A 22046-nucleotide genomic window follows, 5' to 3' on the forward strand; every position below is an offset into this window, starting at 1 on the left:
AGTTTACATTTTACCCAGAACCGCATAAATATATATTTTTTTAATCTTTGAATACATTAAATTTTATTATATAAATTTCAAATAACCTCGATGATTAATGACCTCAGTTCTTTTTCAAAGGTCTATCAGAGCTAATTATTAGCATAATTAGGCACATATCTTAGTGGCATTTCTAGTAGTACTTCAACTGAGGAAGATGTAGATAATTACCTCCAGTAATCTGTTATTCATACAAAGGCATTTCAGAGTAAATTATCCCATCTTTTTTAGTTGAGTTTCCAGTAGCATCAGGCATTCCACTAGGGTTCCTTATTAATGATGAAAGAACTCCACTGAAGAAGATGCTGATTATTAGCTCTGAAAGACCTTTGTTTGAACAAGTTTAATTAACCAAAATTTGTGTTTTTTAATTAGTAGTTAGTTTAAAGTGTTATCAATTTTTGTCATCCTATTCAACTAATTATTTTTTTACTTATTTACATAGGAAATTTAAGGTCAACATTGGTGTTACTTTTCTTTCATTATATTTACTTTGTAATGATAAATGATTTTTGTAGTAGGTCTGTCAATCCTAATTAAACCCAAAAACTTGCAAAGCTTGGCATTATAATTTTGAGTTTTATATGAATTAATATGCATTAATATGATTTATATGCATTAATCTTAAAAACTGAGGATGTTTAAAATCTCATTATAACTGCTGCTGCAGAAAAGGGATAACCTTTTCTAATGAGTAATCATTTTAGCTTCATTCGATATCATATACTGATAACATTTAAAATTAATTTTATCTATGGTACAACAGAGACAGAAAGAAAGAAGAGGTTTAGATTTGATTAGTACATTCTTAAAATACATTATCCAACAGAATTTTTTAATAGTATTTAATGTAATTTATAAATTACATTTATCTTGTTTATTAAAAAAACTTACTTCCACTTTCTTCTTGTGGTGTTGCATCAATGACCTGCCATCCACCATATCCTTGAGGAAGATCAGGTCTTGACATCCAAACATCATTCCAGACATGGAAATTCCAGCAAGAATCATAACATTCTCCATCAGGTCCTCCAGGAATTTCTTCTCCATTTTGATCAAAGAATTTATCAACAGTAAGTGAACAATTTGTGTCATGTGCTGATACATAATTTGTAACAGAACGACAAGGAATTCCTAATGCTCTGCAAACTATAATAGATAAAAAGATGAAAGGTTTTAATATATGTATATATATTTCATTTTAAACTTTATATTTAAGTTTGTCAACTAAACTGACTTATTTGTCATAAAACAATATTTGGAACATTTAAAAATATTATTATAAATAATAATTATTAGAATTAGTATATAGATTACAATCATTAAACATTATTGTTTACTATTTTGATAACTTGAAGGAATTCTTATTTTTGTAAAAAAAAACATACAATTATTTTTTTCTTACTGGGATATTATCTATGCCTGAGTAGAAGCAACTGTTGAGAAAAGTACTAAAAGCATACTGCTTAATATGTGTGGCAAGTTCATTTTTTTGTAGACTGATAATAAATTATGAATGGAATATTTATAGTTAACATAAAATCCATTGATAAAAACAGAATAGTTTTAGACACATACACCATCGAGAAAAGTAACTCAGATTTTATATATTGAATATATTTTTTCTTGATCATTAATTCTGATGATATCTGTATACTACGCATTGATTTTATTATTATTTTGAGGTTTTTCACCATAATGGTTATTCACATCATGTGACGGGTATGAACTACGTTACACATTGTTCTATTGTAGGAACTTCCTGACTATTGCAGTTGTTATCAGACTAATGGCTTGCTGCATGTTTGTATGAATACGTACTAGGATATCTAATCTCTACAGGCATCGTGTCATTGTTTTGGCTGTTATGCTTCTGACTGATATGATTGGTATTGTTGTTATACAGAGTATATCACAAAGTTCTCTCTGAACTTTCATAACCTATTCTACTTGTGAAAATAATAATATGCTTCGTTTCCAAGTTACAGGTAGTGAAAGATTTCACTTAGATTTCAGATACCCTAGTGAAATGAGGTCATACTGAAATTTTTAGGACTTTAATTAACAGTCAGAATTAGTGATTTCTTATGGTCATTGACCTGAAACTTTAAATAAAATAGGTCATAGAACCATATTTGCAGTATTTTTTTGAGAAATCTGGGATGAAAACCAATAAATTGGGTAGAAAAGCCTCTTTTTTATGTTTGACATACAATAATGTTGTTAAATGGGTAATAAACAAATAAGTTTTAAACAAAACTTGTAGAGAATTTAATTCTGAATAAAATGATGTAAGATATGTTGAATAAAACAAAGAAAAGTTAGAAAATTTTTGAATTTTATTTAAAAACAGAACATTTCTACATTTGTCAGAATAGACATTTGTACTTATTTAATGTAAACAAAAACTAAATTCTATTTTGATGGTGTGAAATATTTGTAAAAACAAAATTTACAGCTGAAAAATTAAAAAAACTGGAAATACACAACTATTATAAAATAAAAATTTCTTGGATAATATCTTTTTTTAATAACAGAAATACGATAAATTAGTTTAATAATTATTATTTCAAAGTTGGGAATAAAAAAACAACAGCTGACCAACAATACTCATTACTGTATTAGTGTTTAAATTATCAAAGTACAGTCTAATTAATGTACCTTCGGGTAGTGTGAACTGTGCTGTCGTTAGGGTTTCTATGAGTTTTAGTTTGAACGTGATCGGTTTGCCATTGAAGTAATACCGTACTTATTTACAACAGAACAATACTCTGATGTTGTATTCATTTTGGATGTATGTGATGTTAATGCTACAGCTGCTACAGTAGAAAATGAAATACTTTTCCGAGTCGCAGGATTCCAGATCCCAAAACAATTAGCGGAACTTTTCGCAATCTTCGGGAAACAGGTTCACTACCTAGTATTCATACCACGTACGAACGATATGTCCAAAACGACGCACTTTTGATGAAATTATCGATGCAGTTCAGTGCAGTCCAGGCGTCAGTACACATCTTTCTAAGCCATTCGTTCTCAAAGTGGGCGATAATGCTCCCTTGTGGGTGCTGGAGACCCTCAGGGGGAGTAGAAGGCCCACAGAAAAGTCTAGGAAGGCGATGGTTGATTAAAAAAAGGCAAAAATTATGTTTTCCTGATATCTCGAACTAAAATTAAATACCTACTACACTAGTAAAAAAAATAAAGGAACACCTATATTTTATGCTAAAAAATGCTTGTATTTCTACTACTTTAACTTTTCAACCAAGAGGCTTAGAGACGAATAAATAAAAATTAAAGCTCGAATACTCTACTTTTTGACAATATGCTTTAGATTTTAAAAATCTGGAAATTTTTTTTGTGTTTGATCGAGCGCATGGGGAAACGAATTTTTTTTCGGTAAACTGTATTAAATATTTTAAATGCTTAACACTCTAGCTTTAATTACTTTTTTATGTCTCCACAATAATTCTGAATATAAAAAACTACAATTGTATCTATATAGGATACAATCGTAATTTTTTTGAAAACCATTTTAATAAAAATTCTTCCAAATGTAATTAAAAATGCGTTTTAATTGCTCTCATTTAAAATGTAGCTTTCAGAAATAGAATATGCCACGTTTAAAAACAATTGTATTTGCTGGTTTTAAAAGCGTATCTTAAATTTTTTTTTAATCTAGAAAATTTTTGATTCTCAATGTTGAGGTGAAAAAGTTTGAGAATCAGTGTTTTCTAAGCGCATCGGAGTTTCGCTTTCGAAGTTTGGAAGACGCTTAAAACATATTTTATCCTTACCATAAACAGTCAGTTCAACACCCAGGAGACTGCCCGCTTTGCATGCAGTTCTGCAACTGGTGGAATACACAAATCTACAACTCTACAAGTATGTTTTGTTTACCGACGAGGCAAATTTCACTTGAGATGGCGTCAACAACTTGCGCAATGAGCATATATGGGTAGAAGTAATTTCTTATGAAACAGTGGAAGGCAGTTTTCAACACCGATTTAGCGTCAATGTATGATGGGACCTTCATCACAATCAGCTCCGTTCATATTACCTGAGGCCTTTAAATGCTGTGGTATACTCGCACTTTCTTCAAAGATTGCCGCCACTGCTTGAAGAAGTTACTCTAGCGCTGAGACGCAAACTATACTTCCAGCACCATGGCGCGTCTCCCCAGCTCTCTTGTTCTACTTCCACTCACTTAAATCATCATTTCCCTGGGAAATTGATCGGCCATGGAAGTCCACATTTCTGGCCACCAAGATCGCCTGATCTAAGACCTTTAGATTTTTGCGCCTGGGAATGGATGAAAAATATTGTATACAAAACAAAAAGAGAATTCCCTGAAGAATCAAAACGAGCAACAAAAGCAGTACAGAAGCGCACCAAGAAATGTGTTGAAAATGGCGGGCTCATTTTTGAAAATTTATTTTAAACTGGTGCATATAATGCACTTTGGTCTAATGTACTGTTTACACATAAAATTTGAATTTTTCTGACCTTTCTTTGTTTATTCAACATATCTTACGTCATTTTATTCAGAATTAAGTTCTCTACAAATTTTGTTTAAAGGTTTCATGCGTTTATTAGCCATTTAACAATGTTACTGTACGCCAAACATAAAAAAAACAGCGTTTTTACCCCAATTTATTGGTTTTCACCCCAGATTTCTCAAAAGCTACTGCAAATATGGTTCTAGGACCTACTTTATTCGATATTCCAGGTCAGTGACCATAAGAAATCACTAATTCTGTCTGCTAATTAACATCCTAAAAGTTTCAGGACGACCTCATTTCACTAGGGTAGCTGAAATCCGAGTGAAATATTTCTGCTAACTAGCAAGCAAAGAATTTTAGGACATTACATGAACTTTTTCTATTATTTTCACAAGTAGAATAGTTTGTGAAAGTCCTGGTAGAACTTTGTGACATACTCTGTATAAACAAATACAGGAAAGCATTTTGCAAATTTACTTGAATCCAAAACAGTCATAAAAAGAAGTAAGCACTATGGGTGTATTTTAATTTAATTCATTTTAAATGAGGACAAACTATAAATTTTATAATAATTAAAATGTTTGAGATTTTATACATAGAATATTCTATTTATATATTCCAGCATAAATTGTTCAAAAACTAGCATCTTTTTAAAGTATTATATACTTTTTAAGTTACATAACATTCCACAAAACTTATTTCTCAAGGATATTAACATGAAACACAACCTTATTCAAAGCTCCTTCATGAATAAATATTTGGTGATACATGAATCTAACAATTTTTTAGATAATGACCTATATACCTGTAACTACTAATCCAGAAAAAACCCAACATTGGCCGTATTTTACAGGTGTTCCACCCTCTTTTAAGTATCTTTCCATTATAGCAACGCTGCCTGTCCATGCATGAGGGTTAATACCATCTGAAAAATCTCCTTCCCATTTTCCTTCCATAAGACCTTCTTCATCTAGTGAATTAATCTGAAAGAGAATATATTATAACATACATTTTACAAATTTCACTACAATCAGTTCAAATATTACACATTTCCCTCTCTTTATAGCACATCCTGTTGATGCATAAATGCTTATTAATTATTTCTCCCATTAACTTCATTGAAGGGGGGTCTATGTAATGAGCATAGCCATTATATCATAAATATATTACAAAAATTTTTCAAAATTTCTAAAAACTTGCTTTATACTTTAATTATTATCACACATTGCATGAGTTTAATTAGTAAGTTAATTTGGATTTCAAAAGATAACATCATATATTGAAATTTCTAATATATTTATAAAATATCAAACAAATTTTCAATCAAACATTTACTATGCAAAGTAACAAAATATTGTGATGATGAAATGTTGTCAAATTCAAAACCACAAAAACTCCCGTACCAAGTTTTTGTCATTTTTTAAAGTCAAATGGCTATCGGATTAGTCATCTGCAACCCCAAAAACTCTGCATAGCTGTTTTACAGAGTTTGCAACTTTTTACACCCGTACCCTTAATTTACTCGCATGTTTGCAAAAGTACTGGTGGAATATTGTATTGTCACCCAACTTTAGTAACTCTGAAAAATTTCATCAATCATCAACGTCAAGAAGTATGCTAAATTAAGGATGCAAAATTTGAGAACAAACATGAAAAAAAACATTGTGAGTTAAAGAAAAGCAAGTTAAAAGCTCAGTTTATAAAAATATTCCTGCAAAATAGTTCACTCAATTTAAACTGATAGGCACAGGATCACTTTCAATAAGCAAGAGGGAATAACTTTATAGTATTTTAATCAGCAGCAATTAAAATAACAATAGAATTGAAGATGCAGCATATATAACAATACCATTTATATTATTATCTGTTTATTTTTTGTAATGAATAAACCTTTCTCACCTTCTGTTACAGTTCAGTTGGTTGTTTTTCATTGAAAGTGCTATCTTACTATATGTTTTTGCATTATAGCACTGTTATAGTATATAAAATCAAAGGCAGGTCCTCTCTACAAGCTCCCCCTCTTACCTCCTCTACACCACTCCTATAACCCAGCATGCAGAACACATACCTACTGGTTGTCACAAATGTAAGATCTCCAGATCTATTTTTATTTTTTTATTATTTTTTTACCATATTCATTTATTTTTTCTATTACTTATTTACTTAAATTTGTTGTTTAATTATTTGTTTCATTTGTTATTTATTTATTCTACTGTAATTATTTATGTATTTGAGCTACATACAAATTATTTTGTATGAAATCATTTTATGTTTATAAAATATAGTATGAATTAATGTTTTAAGTAATCAATTAATTTAATTTTGTGTTTATTGTAGTAAGAACTTAATATCTCTGTAATATTCTTAATTTTTTTATAATAAATTTAATAATTATTATTATATTATTTTTACTCACGTTGAATACTTTATTTATGTACTTTTTTGTACAATTTAGTATTTTTATTTTGCAGTTTTGTAGGCCTGCAAAGCTCAAACGAATATTAGTTATTGGTGCGTACGTGCTATTTAGAAATAATTTTCGTAAGTAACTACACCACATCACAGAAAATCATAACATATATATAGCCTATAATAAATAAACAACTAGTTTCATATACTTTTGTATTACATCATTGTTACTGTTTATTTATAGCAAAACCTTACTTTAATATACTTGAAAAAAGAAATATACTTTCAAGAAATAAATAAATAAATTACTTCATATACATCTTGAACAAAATATTAGGCAAAAATAATTTTAGTTGTAATAACAAATTACCAGTACATATTTTGTTACTATACTAATGACATTTTAATTTAACATGGTGCAAGTCATTGCAAATTAATTGATGTGACTTGGAATACACTACTTTGGCTGATGGTGTTTTTAAAAGTCGCTGAGTGATTTTAAGTGCAGTGGAGGGGATGCACACCATACTAAAGACCTGCCTTCAGATATTACATACACTATAATAAGTTTCGTGGTTGTAAAAGATGGATATTTGGAGTCTGCCAGATAGAAGAGAATTTCTAGATATTTTTTTTGTTTGTTAATTATTACTTTGTCATCACTACTGTAAGGCAGTAAAGATAAAAAAAAATCATTTAACCTCATGTATTACTTAACTTCAGCTTACTAAACTATTATTTGATATTATTCCTCTTTAATATGATGATTACATCATATGATGAAGTTTTACTATGAATAATCTATTGCTCCTAATTGTCACCAGTAATTTTTATGATATAAAATTTTATAGTAATAAAATGTGGTGATTAAATTTATTTTAATCAGTTTATTTTGTTACTTATCAGAAATAAAAATTTATTATCGACACAGGTCTCCAGATTATTCAATTTTCTTCTTAATGACTATTACAGTTAATTTATTAATTAAATTTTTTGAGTTCACTCAGGTTAGAATTGTACATTACACTAAGTTTGACCAAACAATATCTCAAGAATCCATTACCTCCAACCTAATGAGTGTCCTCTGACCTAGATGATCCTACACTTTCATCAGCTAATCATCTCTGACGATTCCTCTGATCTCAATCATCTGTTATGGGTCTTCTTCTTTCTCTTTTCCCTTTACAGATCATACACAATAACTTTTTTATTTTCTTTCTTCTCTGCTCTCATTGCATGCATGTCCTGCCACATCCCATCTTCCTTTCTCTTGCAACACTGTTATTCAAGGGTGGCTATATAAGTCACCCAGATCCTGTTTTTTCTTATTCTTACTTTACTGATGTAAAAATCCACTACCAATATCTCAACCTCACACAGGACTTTGTTTTCAAAAAGACATTAACCTTCATTCAGTCATTCCTCTTTGTTAATACCCAATACTCACATCCAAACATCACTACTGATACTATAACCAGTCTATATATCTTTGACTTTGAACATCCTTCCATTTCAAATGGCTAATGAGTGTATGATAGTGTTAATCCACTCTAGATACTCACTTCCTTATTTCTCTACTCATCACATATATTTTATGTAATAAGTGTGCATAAATAACTCCTTAACTTTTCTCTTTTTCCTTAAATTAATAGTCTCCTTAACCTTCCTGTATTCTCTTCCACTCACCCTCTATTCACCAATATTTTCTCACCTTCTGCATTTACAATCATATACAATTTTGTCTTCACGGTACACTTTGTAATTATTAGCAAATCTCCTATTTGAAACCATTTCATTCCAATTGCCCTCCTCTAATGTAATTAAGTCTTATCTTCCTCGTGAAACCATTCCTGCCCTTGCACTTACACTCCAGTTTTTGTTTTTTTTTTGAGAGCTCCAACATCATTTCTTTGACACCATTCCAGTTGTTAAAGTTGCTTTTTTCTCATCCTTTCATAATTTGTCATCTTTCATAACGTTTTCCTTATTTTTTGTAAAAACTCTTTCCTTCTCACATTTATTCTTTGCAAATTATTTGTACTTCTCATCTCAGCCTTTTTGTTATTATTAATTACTGTTTTCCCTTTCATTGATAACAATGATGACTAATTTGAGCCCTGCTCACAATCCAAGGAGTCACCTAATGTGTATCTTTACAAGGAAGCATGACTTCCTGAATGACCAGATTTTTGACACAACAAATTCACTCTTGTCCAATTATCATTTTATCATCATAAAGGGTACTCTTTTTTTTAAGTAGTGAATTTGTCCCACTCTTCTTTCCTACTTTAGCATTGAAATCTCTAACCAGTATTACTGTGTTATAATATGCTATTTTATGTGATCTAAATTCCTTCAGTAGCCTAAAAAATAAGTATTTTCTTCACTATCAGACACATTTGTTGCGATATGGCAATGTATTATTGATATATCATTAAATTTTCTTGTTTTGTCATAATGAACTCTATTTTCTAAAGGTCATTCCATATTCACATGCACTACTTTCTTCATATTAGGAGTAGTGTCCATCTCTATCATCAAATTACCATAATCAGTTCTCTTATTATTTGAATTGCCAACAAATCTAATTTGTTTTTCTTTACTTCCTTCATCATATTATCAAAACCTGTTGTTCATAAAACAAAGTAATATCCCATGACTCAGTTTTATTGCCTTTAATTTACCATAATGTAATAGACTTGAGAATTTGTAGTTGTGTTCTAGTTATGGTATTCCAAGGATCTGTTTATGTTTTCATAAATGTGAATTTTACAGATATGAGGTGTTGGCTGAGTGCCCTACTTCCAACCTGATTGATCAGTTTCAATTTATCAGTTTAACACAGAGTTTCTCTGATAATGTAGAATGAAATGAAATGTTAATTTTTTTTTAAAGATTGTCTGTAATTTTGTACAAGTATCAGATAGCTATAATAAGACTAAAAAATGAGGACAACCAAGCTACAGCTCAAAAAGGAATCAGAGAAGGATACAGCTTATCTCCTTTACTTTTTGTTTTATGTATGCAATAAGCAATATTTCTAAAAGAAAAATATAATGAGCAGAATGGCAACAATCCAGAGACAAAAATATAGATGTTAACACATTGTTCATGATACTGTTATTTTCATTGAAAACATAGAATGAGATAGATATATCAAATTAATTCATTGCTACTTTATTCAATTTAAAAGTAAAAAGTTAATGAAATGAGACAGAAAGGAGGATGAAAATTAAACTGTTGAGGATTTTTGAGAGAAGTGATTTATTTAACAGTATTATTATTCTGTAATAAAATAAATTAGTTTGGTTTACCACAATAATGTTTTTCCAATTTTATTTTAAAATATTCATAATAGTTTTTAATTCTTTTGCTTATTCAAACATTACTTACAATTGCCGAGATTGCTCGAACCATCTGTATAGGATTTCCTCTTTCACTGTGAGGTAAATCAGATAATTCTAGAAGGTACATTGTTGCTGGTAAAACTACATCATCATACTGTCCAAATATCCAACGACGACCCTTTGGTTGACGATATGATCCCATCCAAACTTTTCCGGTATCATTCAAAACATATTCTTCCTTCCACGCATCATCATTTACATATACAATGTCATCTAAAAAAAAATAAATAAAAATATTATACTTTATAATTAAAGCATTCTAAAGCAAAAACTATACAGGCAGGGGTTTTGCTTAATTGAGGATCTAACCTTGATAAATAACAGTGTTCTTTTGTCAACTGTAACAAGCACTTTTACTGCCTCAATAATCTAAGAAATCTAATTAATTAATTTAATCTAAATAATCACCCATTCTAAGAAAGTGAAATGAAATTTTTTTAATAGAATTGACTGATATAAATATAAACTGCTAAAAAACTGATAATAATAGGCTAAAACAAAAATAAAAATGGTCAAAAAACAAATTAGAAAATAATGAAGATCTGTATTTTTTAACTGTCAAACAACCATTAGTTGATGCAAAGAACTTGATTAAAAATAAGCATAAATACAAAACATAAAACAAATAAATAAACAGAAAAGAAATAAACAAAAGTACAATGTATGAGATACTGAAAAATATTTCTACTGAATTTTAAAATAACTGAAAACTAATTAAACAAGTAAATTAACAAATTAAACGTGTATATCTTAGTCTGAAAGAAAATATTAGTCTATATCTTTTAAAATCTCTACCTGGACTAGTAGTTCAAGTAAAAATCAGAATGCATATTATCCTCTAAAATAAAAAATTTCAAAAAATTGAAATTACATTTAGTTTTAGATTAGTATTGTTTTTATTTCAGCACTTTTTTTTTGCTGCATCATGTGATTTTGAAATATTAAAATATTAAATTTAAAGATAAATAAATAACTGAATGTATTGATTTTTATTGGACTAATTACAATAATAGGGACACTTATAAAATAGGAAAAACATATATTGTTATTGGCAAGAAACTTTTTAAGCATTACAACAATAAAAATACGTAATTAAAATCCTCCTTTCTTTAGTAATTTTTTATATTATTCTGCATTATTCTTACTACCAATTTAGTCTTTTCTTAAGTAATTAATCCATACTATTCGGTATTTCTTCTTACTCTTTTCTATTTTTAACTTCAAAAACAAATTTTTAGCTGTCATTTTAACAACACATTTATTTTCACTACAGCTAGGCTGCAGAAGTTATTGTCATCAGCAGTAACAAATAATCATCAGCCTTATCATCAGCTGGATACTTTGCACACACAGTTTCAGGGGTAGGCAATTGTATTTTTTTAGGAGTCATAGTTTAGTCACAAAGAGCTCTTGCTTTCCAGAGAAAAATAAATTTTGTTGTGGCATAAATTAAGTTGATGAACCCAAAATAATTGATCACTGCTATATGTTCTCATACTATGCAAAAATGTTCTTATCTCCTGAGGCATTATGGGCAAGGAGATAGTCTGCTGTCTAGATGGGATTTCTTATGATTCATGGTGTGATGAATCATTCTTTTTCACTATCCATCCTTTTTTCTATCTTTACTTTCTTCCCTATTTTAGATTCCATAAGGCTAGGTTAATAAACTACTTAAAATGCAATTCTTAGATACTACAGTTACAATGAGGATGAGAGGACCTGTAGAGCTGATGCCTCATTTGTCTGATCAGAATTGTGGCTCAATCTAAAAATTGTGTTCCTGCCTGATAGTTATGCAGTAAAAATAATGGCTATATATTCTGTATTATTTTCTTTTTGTTACTGTAGAAGTTCTTGAAAAGATATTTAATGTAATTTATTCTGCCAGTCTTCATAGCAGAGTAAAAAAATCTTGGCCATTCATCCTGAGGTCTCAGATTCAAATCCTGCTAAGGCATAGCATTTTTGATATGCTTAAATTTTCATGAATTTTTAAGAAAAAAATTCATGATTATAAACACTAAAAGAAAACTGAATAAAAATACATTAAATCTTACGCGTAATTAATCAGTAAAAATATTGTTTGAATAGATCATACTATGAAGAAAATAAAATTCAAACGGAACATATCTTCATAAGTAATATAAAATACAAGAACCTCCTTTAATCTCCTAGATTCTTTGTATAAACATATCTATTAAAACATATAATTATTACTTTTAAATAATACAATGTAAAATTACAAATCTGTTTATTACCTTATAAATTAAGTTATAATAGGAATAACTATGTAAAATATAAATAATAATAATAATATTGTTTTACTGGCACAACTTTCTAATATGCAGTTTTATGACAGCTTCAGAATAATAAAATTTAAAAAAAAGGTAATTATTAGAACAGTCATATTTAAGAAAAAATAGTTAATAAACGATTAAGATGACATATTTACATAATAGCTTCACTTATAAAACAATGATTCTCAATATTAACCTATAACTACCTGATGGCAATAAAAACATACAGAATATCTATTATAAAAATTAAGAACATCTATTGTAAAATAAAATGTAGAATTAATTTTTTCACTTATATCTATCAGCAAGGAACCAGAACTATTTATATATTTTCCTATGAGTTTTAATCTAATCGAATTAAGTGAAGAGTAATCTAAATAAAAATCCAAATATCAAATGGACATCTAAATAACAAAGCACTCATCTACAGCACTTATCCCTGTCAATACAGTGTATTTTTAATAATGTTATTTTTCAAAGGCTAAATTTATTTTGTGAAAATGAACAGTAAATTTGTGTTATCAACTAGTGGATAAGTGGAAATAAATAATATTTATAATATAAATTGTGCACAAAGCTAGCCCTGTCCCTCTCCCTGTCTCTAGCTCTATCCCTGTCCTGATTAATACAGTTCCTATTATATTTTTCTATTAAATAATTAAAACTGTTTTAGCGATTACAAACTCTGTACTTTTCAAAGCTCTTGAATTCTAATAACTGCCAAGGAATTAAAAAGAATCCTAGCCCAATTAAATGTAATTTTATTATTTACAGGTAAATCAATAAATCTACTAAAGCAAATTCCCAAAATATTGCTCTTGGATGAAGTTAATAACGTATACATTCATGTTATACTTATTATAAAAACAGTAACTTTTAGATGAATTAGACACGTTTCCAGCCTAATGTAAGAATCAGAAATAGTTCACAGATAGATTTAATAAAAGCTTAATCTGGACTTTCTCAATAATATCAGTAAAGAAAGAGCTCAAATTCCAAAAGAATACAATACTACGGATGAGATCAATTAAATAAACAAGCAATGAACTTATTCTAAGCTTCCAAGCATTAAACCCATAACTAAAAGGAATTTAAAAAAATTACAGTATAGAAATCTTACATTTATCCTCAAAGTATTCAGCAACCTTATGAAACTCCCACTAGATTGAAAACATACATACATTTCAGTAGAGGAGGATTTTACTTCAACCTGTACACCACAATAAATAAAGGGTTTAATATTCTTAATATAACAACTTTTACTGACTGGCAATATTATTTTTTGCAATGTGTGTTGCTCAAGTGACTCCTTTCTTTATACATTATTTCTATAAAATATTAAAATCTTTTGAGCCTCTATTCAAGATGGAGCAAGAATGTTCATATAATAAAGCAATAGTGATTCCTTGTTTGCTTTAATATCAATCCCCTGAACCCATTTCCTTTAAAATAACCATAATAGCTTTTCTTTCCAACATAATTAATTTGCATTTCAAGAATTACTTAGATTCCTTTATTTAAATAAAAATCGTTTAATTAGCATCACAAACAGACTTCATAAAGTTATCAATTACACACACTTGCTCAACAAACACATGCGCGCCTTAAACACAAATTGCTTGTTATTCACTGATGTATCTAACTAACCACAACCCACTGATATACCACTACAGAATAAGTCTAAAAATTCATAAAATTAACTGTGTAACAAAGAAAATTTAAAAAAATTAATACACCTCTAGTAAATAGCTTTCATGACCACTATACAAAAGAACAATCCATACGACTTAACTACTGAAAAAAAAAAAAAATTTAAAGAAACCCAGACAAACAAGTAAACAATAGCATAAACCTAGGTAAAAAATTTAAATACCTATAAACATCTTAATCCCAGCTAAAATATTAATGCAAATGCAACCCTATTATTTCCATCATATCCTTGTTTCATCTTGTTTGCAGTAGAAAAAGTTGAAATTCTAAATGAAAAAATTCCTTTACTTGTTTTTAGTCAATGCTGGTTTAAACGTTCATCAAATTTAATGGTTATATGTCAGCAGGTGAGACACTAGTACTTCAAACATCCTGTTTTAATGTGTTTTTTAGTCTCTTAAAATTAATGAACAAGGAAAAATTCTCTTTTGAGTCACATCTCCGATAGAAGAAATTATCCTTGTCAAGTTTCAAGTTTATTTATTACTTGTACTTTTCTATCAAGGTGGATATTGATAAATGAGTAAAATTATTTCAATGTATAAAATAGGTTATTTATTATTTAATATTATGAAATTAATTTTTATTTACCTTTACACCATGGATTGAAAAGAATATAAATATCATCTGGACACTTGTATTCAACTAGAGGATGTCCATTTAAGTCTTTCCTTGTAGTTAAAACTGAGCAATGCCAGATTCCAACTTGAGCAGTTACAGGAATAAAAACCTTAAGAAACACAAAAACAAAATTTGATATTTGATATTTTCATCAAATACAGTAAGCAAAAACTTTCTTTCTAATACTAAGTGTTAGGCTAGATAGATTTTTTTTTTAATGTTGCAGAGCATATTTATCTTATTTACTCTCAGAAAATAAATTAGATAAACATTTTACTACGATTAGTAAATAATAATATGTTATATAGATCACATCAGGAATAAAATCATTTAATTGATAACTATTTTATTTCCTCTCTTTTAAATAAATTTTTTAATGTTTTAATGTAATTTATGATATAGTATTGTATAGTTAAATTGATTAACTATTTAAATATATAGCTACCTAAGATCTATTTTTCTTTATTAAGAATTAAAATTAGGTAAAAGAGTTAGTGCACACTTGTACACTTTCTTTACAGTTCTCTCTTGTGCTGGTGACAACTAGAATACCATCATCAACACAGAAAATAACTTGAAATTTTATAAATTAATAATAATGCGAGTAATAATGCTCTGAGCAAATCCAACCTCACGTCCATGAATTAACATTTTACACACACATCTGGTGTGGAAACAACACAGTACTTTGATACTTCCATTCATGTCGACCAACGAGGCAATGGTCTTGCTCAGGAGCTCCCCTCTGGAGTACAGGATTGGCCGTCTGAGCTGGTTGTGGTTATGCTTCTCGATATCCTTGCTTGTAGTAAGGGTGGGAGGCATGATCATAATCTGTTTTGCCAAAACTGGGCAGAGTGGGGATGGGAATTGCCCATCCCTTCTCACAGTTATGGAGATGGGTTGAGGATGGGCTGCTGTGAGCTTAGCTTTGCTGAAGTTTTTTGCTGCTCAATGTAAGTCAGTCACTTTGGCCCTTGGCAGGGATTCTTCTATGGATAAGGGTATCGGAGCTTACTGTTACACACAAGCCCTGGGATGTTGGTATCATGGGTCAGATAGTAACTGACTCCCCGGCTCAAATTAAGTTTGTAGGAGATGGATGACTGGGGAACCCAGGCAGGATCATAGATCCTTCCTGGGTTCATACGACCAACACACTAAGTTGGTTTCAAGTATTTTTAAGTGGAAAGGGCTTTTTACACCCTTGTAATCTTGTGTTAATTTGGGGTTTTAATATTCCTCGACAAGTCTATTTTTGGATGATCTTTCATGATAAGACAAGTCTCTAGACTACGTCCCTAGTGATTTTGTCAGGGAAGGTAAGAAATATTTTCTTTTTACTTAAGTAAAAAAGTTTACTTAAGTTTTAGCAATGATAAAACAATTGTAGTAAATTTTATAATTTATCTCTTCTCCTAGATATGATTAGAACAGGTTTGATTAATGACATGATTATTTGAAATCTTTTGTTTAAATTTTGATATGTTGATTATAATTATTACTTCTTTGTTTATGATATAGCTTGATATTTTATACACATGTTTGGTAAGTAAACTTTCTGTTTTGGTAACTCATTATTCTTAATATTGAACACAGTTTATACATATTTACCTGTAAAGTAAGAGTTCCTCCATCTGCATTATTCAGTTTTACATTCCATTTATTCGTCTCAGGATTGGCTTCCTTGTTCTGCATCAAAGTTAGATATTGCCTAGTTCCTTTTGCTACAGATGGTTTAGGACCTTTGATAAAAAAAAAATACAACTATAAAATTATATAAATTGATATGTATCAATGCTCTAAATAATATAAGTTAAACTTGAAACTTCTGAGATCGCAAAAGCAGAACTAATATAGAAAAATAAATTTAAAAAACTTAATTTAGAAAGCTATACCATACTCATTTTTTAATTAATTAAATTATTTGATTTTTTATGTTTTAGGCACGTGATTGTGGTACCAAAATTACTAAACATAAAAATTACATTTTCAACAAAAATATATACATAATAAATTAAAAATATTTGATATATATATATATCAACTAAATATTTAGCTGAATCTAATCACTATCAACTCCACTTCTATTAGTACAACAGCCTTATTAAATTGGTGATGAGTCAAGCACTGACCTCTCAAACTAATACAGATCCTGTTAAAATATCACACTTGTAGAACTGATAAGAAAATAAGATATGGAGGTCAGAAATATTTAAAAGATATGATGATAAGGAATGAGATGTTTGATAGTTAGAGCAACCTTAGACTTATAGGATCTTAATACGCTAGAAATGCTTAGGTTATACAAGAAAAGAGCAAGATTTTCTTATTCATTGTACCTGAGTAGGAAGTTTAGCTTGAGTACACACCTTACCAGGCTATTACAGAGAAATAAAAAAATAAAAAATAAACAAATATACCAAGCTAAGCCAAGAATGCTCCTTCTGTAACTGATATAAATTGTGATGAAAGGCAAGTAATGGGATGAAGAATTTTTAGGAGTAAAAACTAAGGTACTTTCTTTGCAATTAGCTTAATAATTGCAGCAATGTGAAGGATTCAGCTTGTTTGACCAGTGAATAAGCTGGCAGAAGATAGGAATTGTGGTTACATGAAATTATGGCAGTAATAAAGTCAGTCAGGGAGTGCAGGAAATTACTGGCAGGACTTTCTGGTTGCACAAAGGAATCTGGTGACAGTTCTAGATGGTTTTATTTTTTCAAGAACTTCCTGGAGTGAATAACTAGTTTTTCTGTTAATTAAAAATTCTTCTCAGGCCCAAATAAAGAAGTCAAGGGAAAAGAGAACTTCAATCATGAGGGTTCTTCAGGATGAAAATATTACTTCAGAAGTATTTTCTAAATCCATAAATCCATTAATTAATTTATTGATTTTAATTAATGAATTAAAATCTAATCCATTTATTAGGAGCAAACTCCTTAGATTTAAGATCAAATATATAAACATTTTACAGATATCTTTATATTTTTGATATAAAGTAGGATTTAAGAAGACTTATAACATAAAAAAAATCCAATGATTTGTGCTGTAACATAGTCCTTTACAATTTAAAATAATTTCTCTCCCTCTCTTGTTTTTTTTCTTTATACCATTGAGGGTTTATTCTTTGACTTCACAAAGAACATAAGCTTCTAAATGTCTCTTAATGTGGTCTAAAATAATATGAGCTTATGTAAGAATTAATATTATCAGTTTGAGTTTCTTTTTTAGTTACTACACTCCATTGCCATAAACTGGTACTAACATAAGGATTTCTTCCAGTAATAAGTTTCCAAATGCTAGAGCTAAAAGCAGATAACATCAACAGAAATCCAGCATTTGGTTTTTAGCATAAAAAGACAAGTAAGAAATCACTTTCTGTGATGGTTTGTCTTGAATGTTGGATGTTTTTACATTAACTGTTATGAATAACCGCTTCTTTAAAAAAATAAAAAATTGTAATTTTTAAATCCAATCAACAGTGTTTGATTTTTTTTCATGTTGATACTCTATACTATACCACAAATATAGAAAAACATCTACAGTACTGAAAAACATGTATTTAACTAAACATTTGGTTTGGCACATTTAAAAATAACTGTTGATATTTGATATGATAAAATGTGCTTAAGATATGAAAAAAATGAAAATGTGTAATTAAGAAAAATGCATATTATTTTATCCACTGAATGTATTTAATGCACATATAAATTAAAAACATTGAAATCCCAAAAGGAAAAAATTGCAATCCTAAAAAATCTATCTTAATCTCTCATTATACTTTTACTTTGCAATTGAAAAAAAAAAATCAATCTCTATTTAATTTAATACCAAAATAAGGTCAGTTTTCATAATAGATTTATTTTAGAACAGCTAGTCATCCTTAGTATATATTCTTACTATATACTAGATCGTGGATACTGGTGTTCTTTGGTGGTTGGGTTTCAATTAACCGCACATCTCAGGAATGGTCGAACTGAGAATGTACAAGACTACACTTCATTTACACTCATACATATCATCCTCATTCATCCTCTGAAGAATTATCTAAATGGTATTTACCGGAGGCTAAACAGGAAAAAGAAAGTACTTAAAATTCTTTAAGTACTTGGTTCAGTTATTTGATAGAAGTGTATTTTGAGGGATTATTATTTCTTCGTGGAATTTTTGCATTCTAAAATCTTCTAGGACTAGAACACTATTTTAGTTAATAATCCACTGAGGGAGGTACTGGTAAAAACCTCTGGTACATTTAAAAGTTTATGCAACAATGTTAATGACATTACAATACTGTACAATAATATAAAGTTGTAATTGAGATATTAAAAAAAATTGGTATTTATCAGTTAACTGCCTGCCACATACAATCGTTGTTTAAATCAATGTTTTAATCAAACCACCCACTAGTAATCCATTGCAACTTCCTAATCTTTTTTTTTCTGTTTAGCCTCTGGAACCACCGTAAGGTATTCATATGTAAACTATTCATGTAAACTTCATTTACATTCATATCTATGAATGTAAATGAAGTGTAGTCTTGTACAGTCTCAGGTCGACTATTCCTGAAATGTGTGCAACTTCCTATCCTAACCTAATCCTTCACAATTGTTACAACACCATCTCGCTCTAGCGCTTACAGACAACATCATGTTATGACCTTTTGGACATAGGTGATGTTTCGGTAGAACCCCATTCTCAATAAAGAACTGCTTGGCATTCTGTACCATATTTGGTAATTGCCAGATATTCATTTTGTACAATGTAAATTAGAAACACAGAATTCTGAACTGATCTAATTGAAGTGAAATACTAACTAGAATAAAAACAAGAAGTATTCAAAAGATATTAGTTGAATGATAAGTGCTGTTGTCAATAGAGATAACAATTTTCAAATTGTAATAATTGTTTCATTAATTTTAAAATATAATGTAATTTAAGTAAATAATACATAGCTAACATCTAAATAGATTAATACTTACTGTTTGAACTCATTGGAACAGAAAAATATGTGACGGGCAAGTGCTGATAAGAACAAAAAATTTTCTAACTAGTTTTGTTGAAGTCTGGCTAATTTAAAAATGAATAACATGAACTTTAGTCAAATCTAAAATGAGATTTAAAATTTTACTAATTAATCTTAATTTCTTCTCTGCAGGAACCATCTTTACTCTGTTTTGGGTATTTACAATGTAACTTTATAAGTGTAACTCTTTTGCTAATTTATCTTTTTTAATATCTCAAAAGTCAATTTAAACAAAATATTCTCAATGAGTTTTCAGTTTTCATTTACTTCATTTGAAAAAGAAAAATCATACTTTATCAAATGAGTTATAAACACTTAGTGTTGTCATAAAAATTCATTATTAATTCAGACCTAAATATAAAAATATATTCTGCTGACAGCAACAGGAACATTTATCATTGGCTATTTGGATTTATATGTTAGTCAAAGATATATAGAATTACATCATAGAATTCATCAGGAATGTATATATGAATATTAAAGTTAAAATTAGCCATAAATTTCAAAACCTATTTGTTTTAGTTATGAACATAATGCAAATGTAAAAGATGATTTAAAAAGTAAGCTTTATTCCTTACCAAAATCAAAAACTAGTCGTATAATATCTTGCTCTAAATCATATGGATGATCAAAACGAACAGCAAAGTAAAATGGCTGTCCACGTCTTAAAACTGGAGAAGCAGGTGTATCACGAACTATTTCATATCTATCAGTTTTGTGTTCTTGAGCATTGTCTAATGGATAAAATTCTGTTACTTCCACATGTAGTGCAGGAACCTGCTTTATTTCAAGTCCTGTGAAAAACATATTAGTATTTAAATTAAAAAAATAATAATTAAAATAATATTAATCTAAATAATATTAATTTTTTATTACACTTTCAAAGACTTGAATTATCAAGTGTTTTTGTGTCACGCAGATGATTTATTTAACTAATGCAACAAGACATAAAAAAACAGTCCCTCTCTCTCTCAATGTATAAATAAAATCACGAAGATATAATTTGCAATGTAATGCCTCTTCCTTCCATAGTTAGAGATAAAATTATGAAATAAATAATCCCAGTCATTGCAAAATGAATACTGGTACCACGGGAAGAAGAATTTCTCTAATACATAAATTATTACATATTATACACCATTAAATTATTGCATTATTATATCTATTACTTTTGATGAGGGAGGGTACGTGTAGTGTGAGAGGTATTGTGAGGCTAAGTACTGGCACAGATCAGAAAGGGATGAAGAAGAACATTAAACAAGTCAAGCAACTAAAGAAAAAAAATCAAATATCAGAAAAACATTTTGAGAATTATGTTAGAGTAAAAAATAATCTGAAAAACAGGCAGCTGCTAAAATAATAACATCAATATATAAAGAAATGGTTATATCTGTGTAACATTGAACAGTTAACATATACAATGTATCAAATCTGAGGATTTGAGTAGAAACTGCTCATTAATTTCAAAAAAGATTATCTTTTTTTATTGAAAATACTTAATTTATCTATTTTATTTACTATTACTGTACTATAATACCTGGTTGATAAAGAGCTTTGTCCTGAGCTCTACGTCGCTCGTAATTCGATGAAATATGAGTCATGAAATTTCGCATGTAATTTCTATCACCATAAGCAACACCACCAGTACTACGATTTCCATAACTGGTTCTGGACATTTTGGTCAGTCAATTATTAAATATCTGGGGAAAAAAGTTAAAAATAATTAATTTTATTATTTTCAAAAATAAAAAATTGAATTAGAATAGTCTATAAAATAAATAATACAGTAAACTAATGTACTTGTTTGGCTAATATTTTTAATTAAAAAAAAAAATTTTCAAGGCTTCATAGATTTATGTTTAAATTAGATCCTTAAATAAATTGATCTAATTCTCGCAGACAAAAAGCAATGATCCTGCAGCACGCAGGATCGAGTGCAGGGTACAGGGGGGATTGGTTGTACAGAGCCTGCACAGGGGTGTGCACCAGGGTTCGGTCCTTGGGCCAACCCTTTGGAACCTGATGTATGATGGGG

General features: G+C 29.1%; 1 protein-coding gene across 1 annotated transcript in view; it reads right to left on the reverse strand.

Moving 5' to 3' along the window:
* LOC142320333 (hemocyte protein-glutamine gamma-glutamyltransferase-like) overlaps positions 1-22046 on the reverse strand; it is a 120315-nt gene that overhangs the window by 24082 nt on the left and 74187 nt on the right. Inside the window, exons 2-8 of the mRNA XM_075358038.1 lie at positions 21549-21711; positions 20590-20805; positions 16600-16730; positions 14956-15094; positions 10341-10567; positions 5344-5521; positions 934-1188 (exon numbers count right to left, since the gene is read on the reverse strand). Of these exons, the coding sequence (XP_075214153.1) occupies positions 934-1188; positions 5344-5521; positions 10341-10567; positions 14956-15094; positions 16600-16730; positions 20590-20805; positions 21549-21687 (1285 nt within the window). The 5' untranslated portion in view covers positions 21688-21711. The remainder of the gene's footprint in view (positions 1-933; positions 1189-5343; positions 5522-10340; positions 10568-14955; positions 15095-16599; positions 16731-20589; positions 20806-21548; positions 21712-22046) is intronic.

Source organism: Lycorma delicatula, chromosome 2 (genome assembly GCF_047948215.1).
Source record: "Lycorma delicatula isolate Av1 chromosome 2, ASM4794821v1, whole genome shotgun sequence".
Lineage (NCBI taxonomy): Eukaryota > Metazoa > Arthropoda > Insecta > Hemiptera > Fulgoridae > Lycorma > Lycorma delicatula.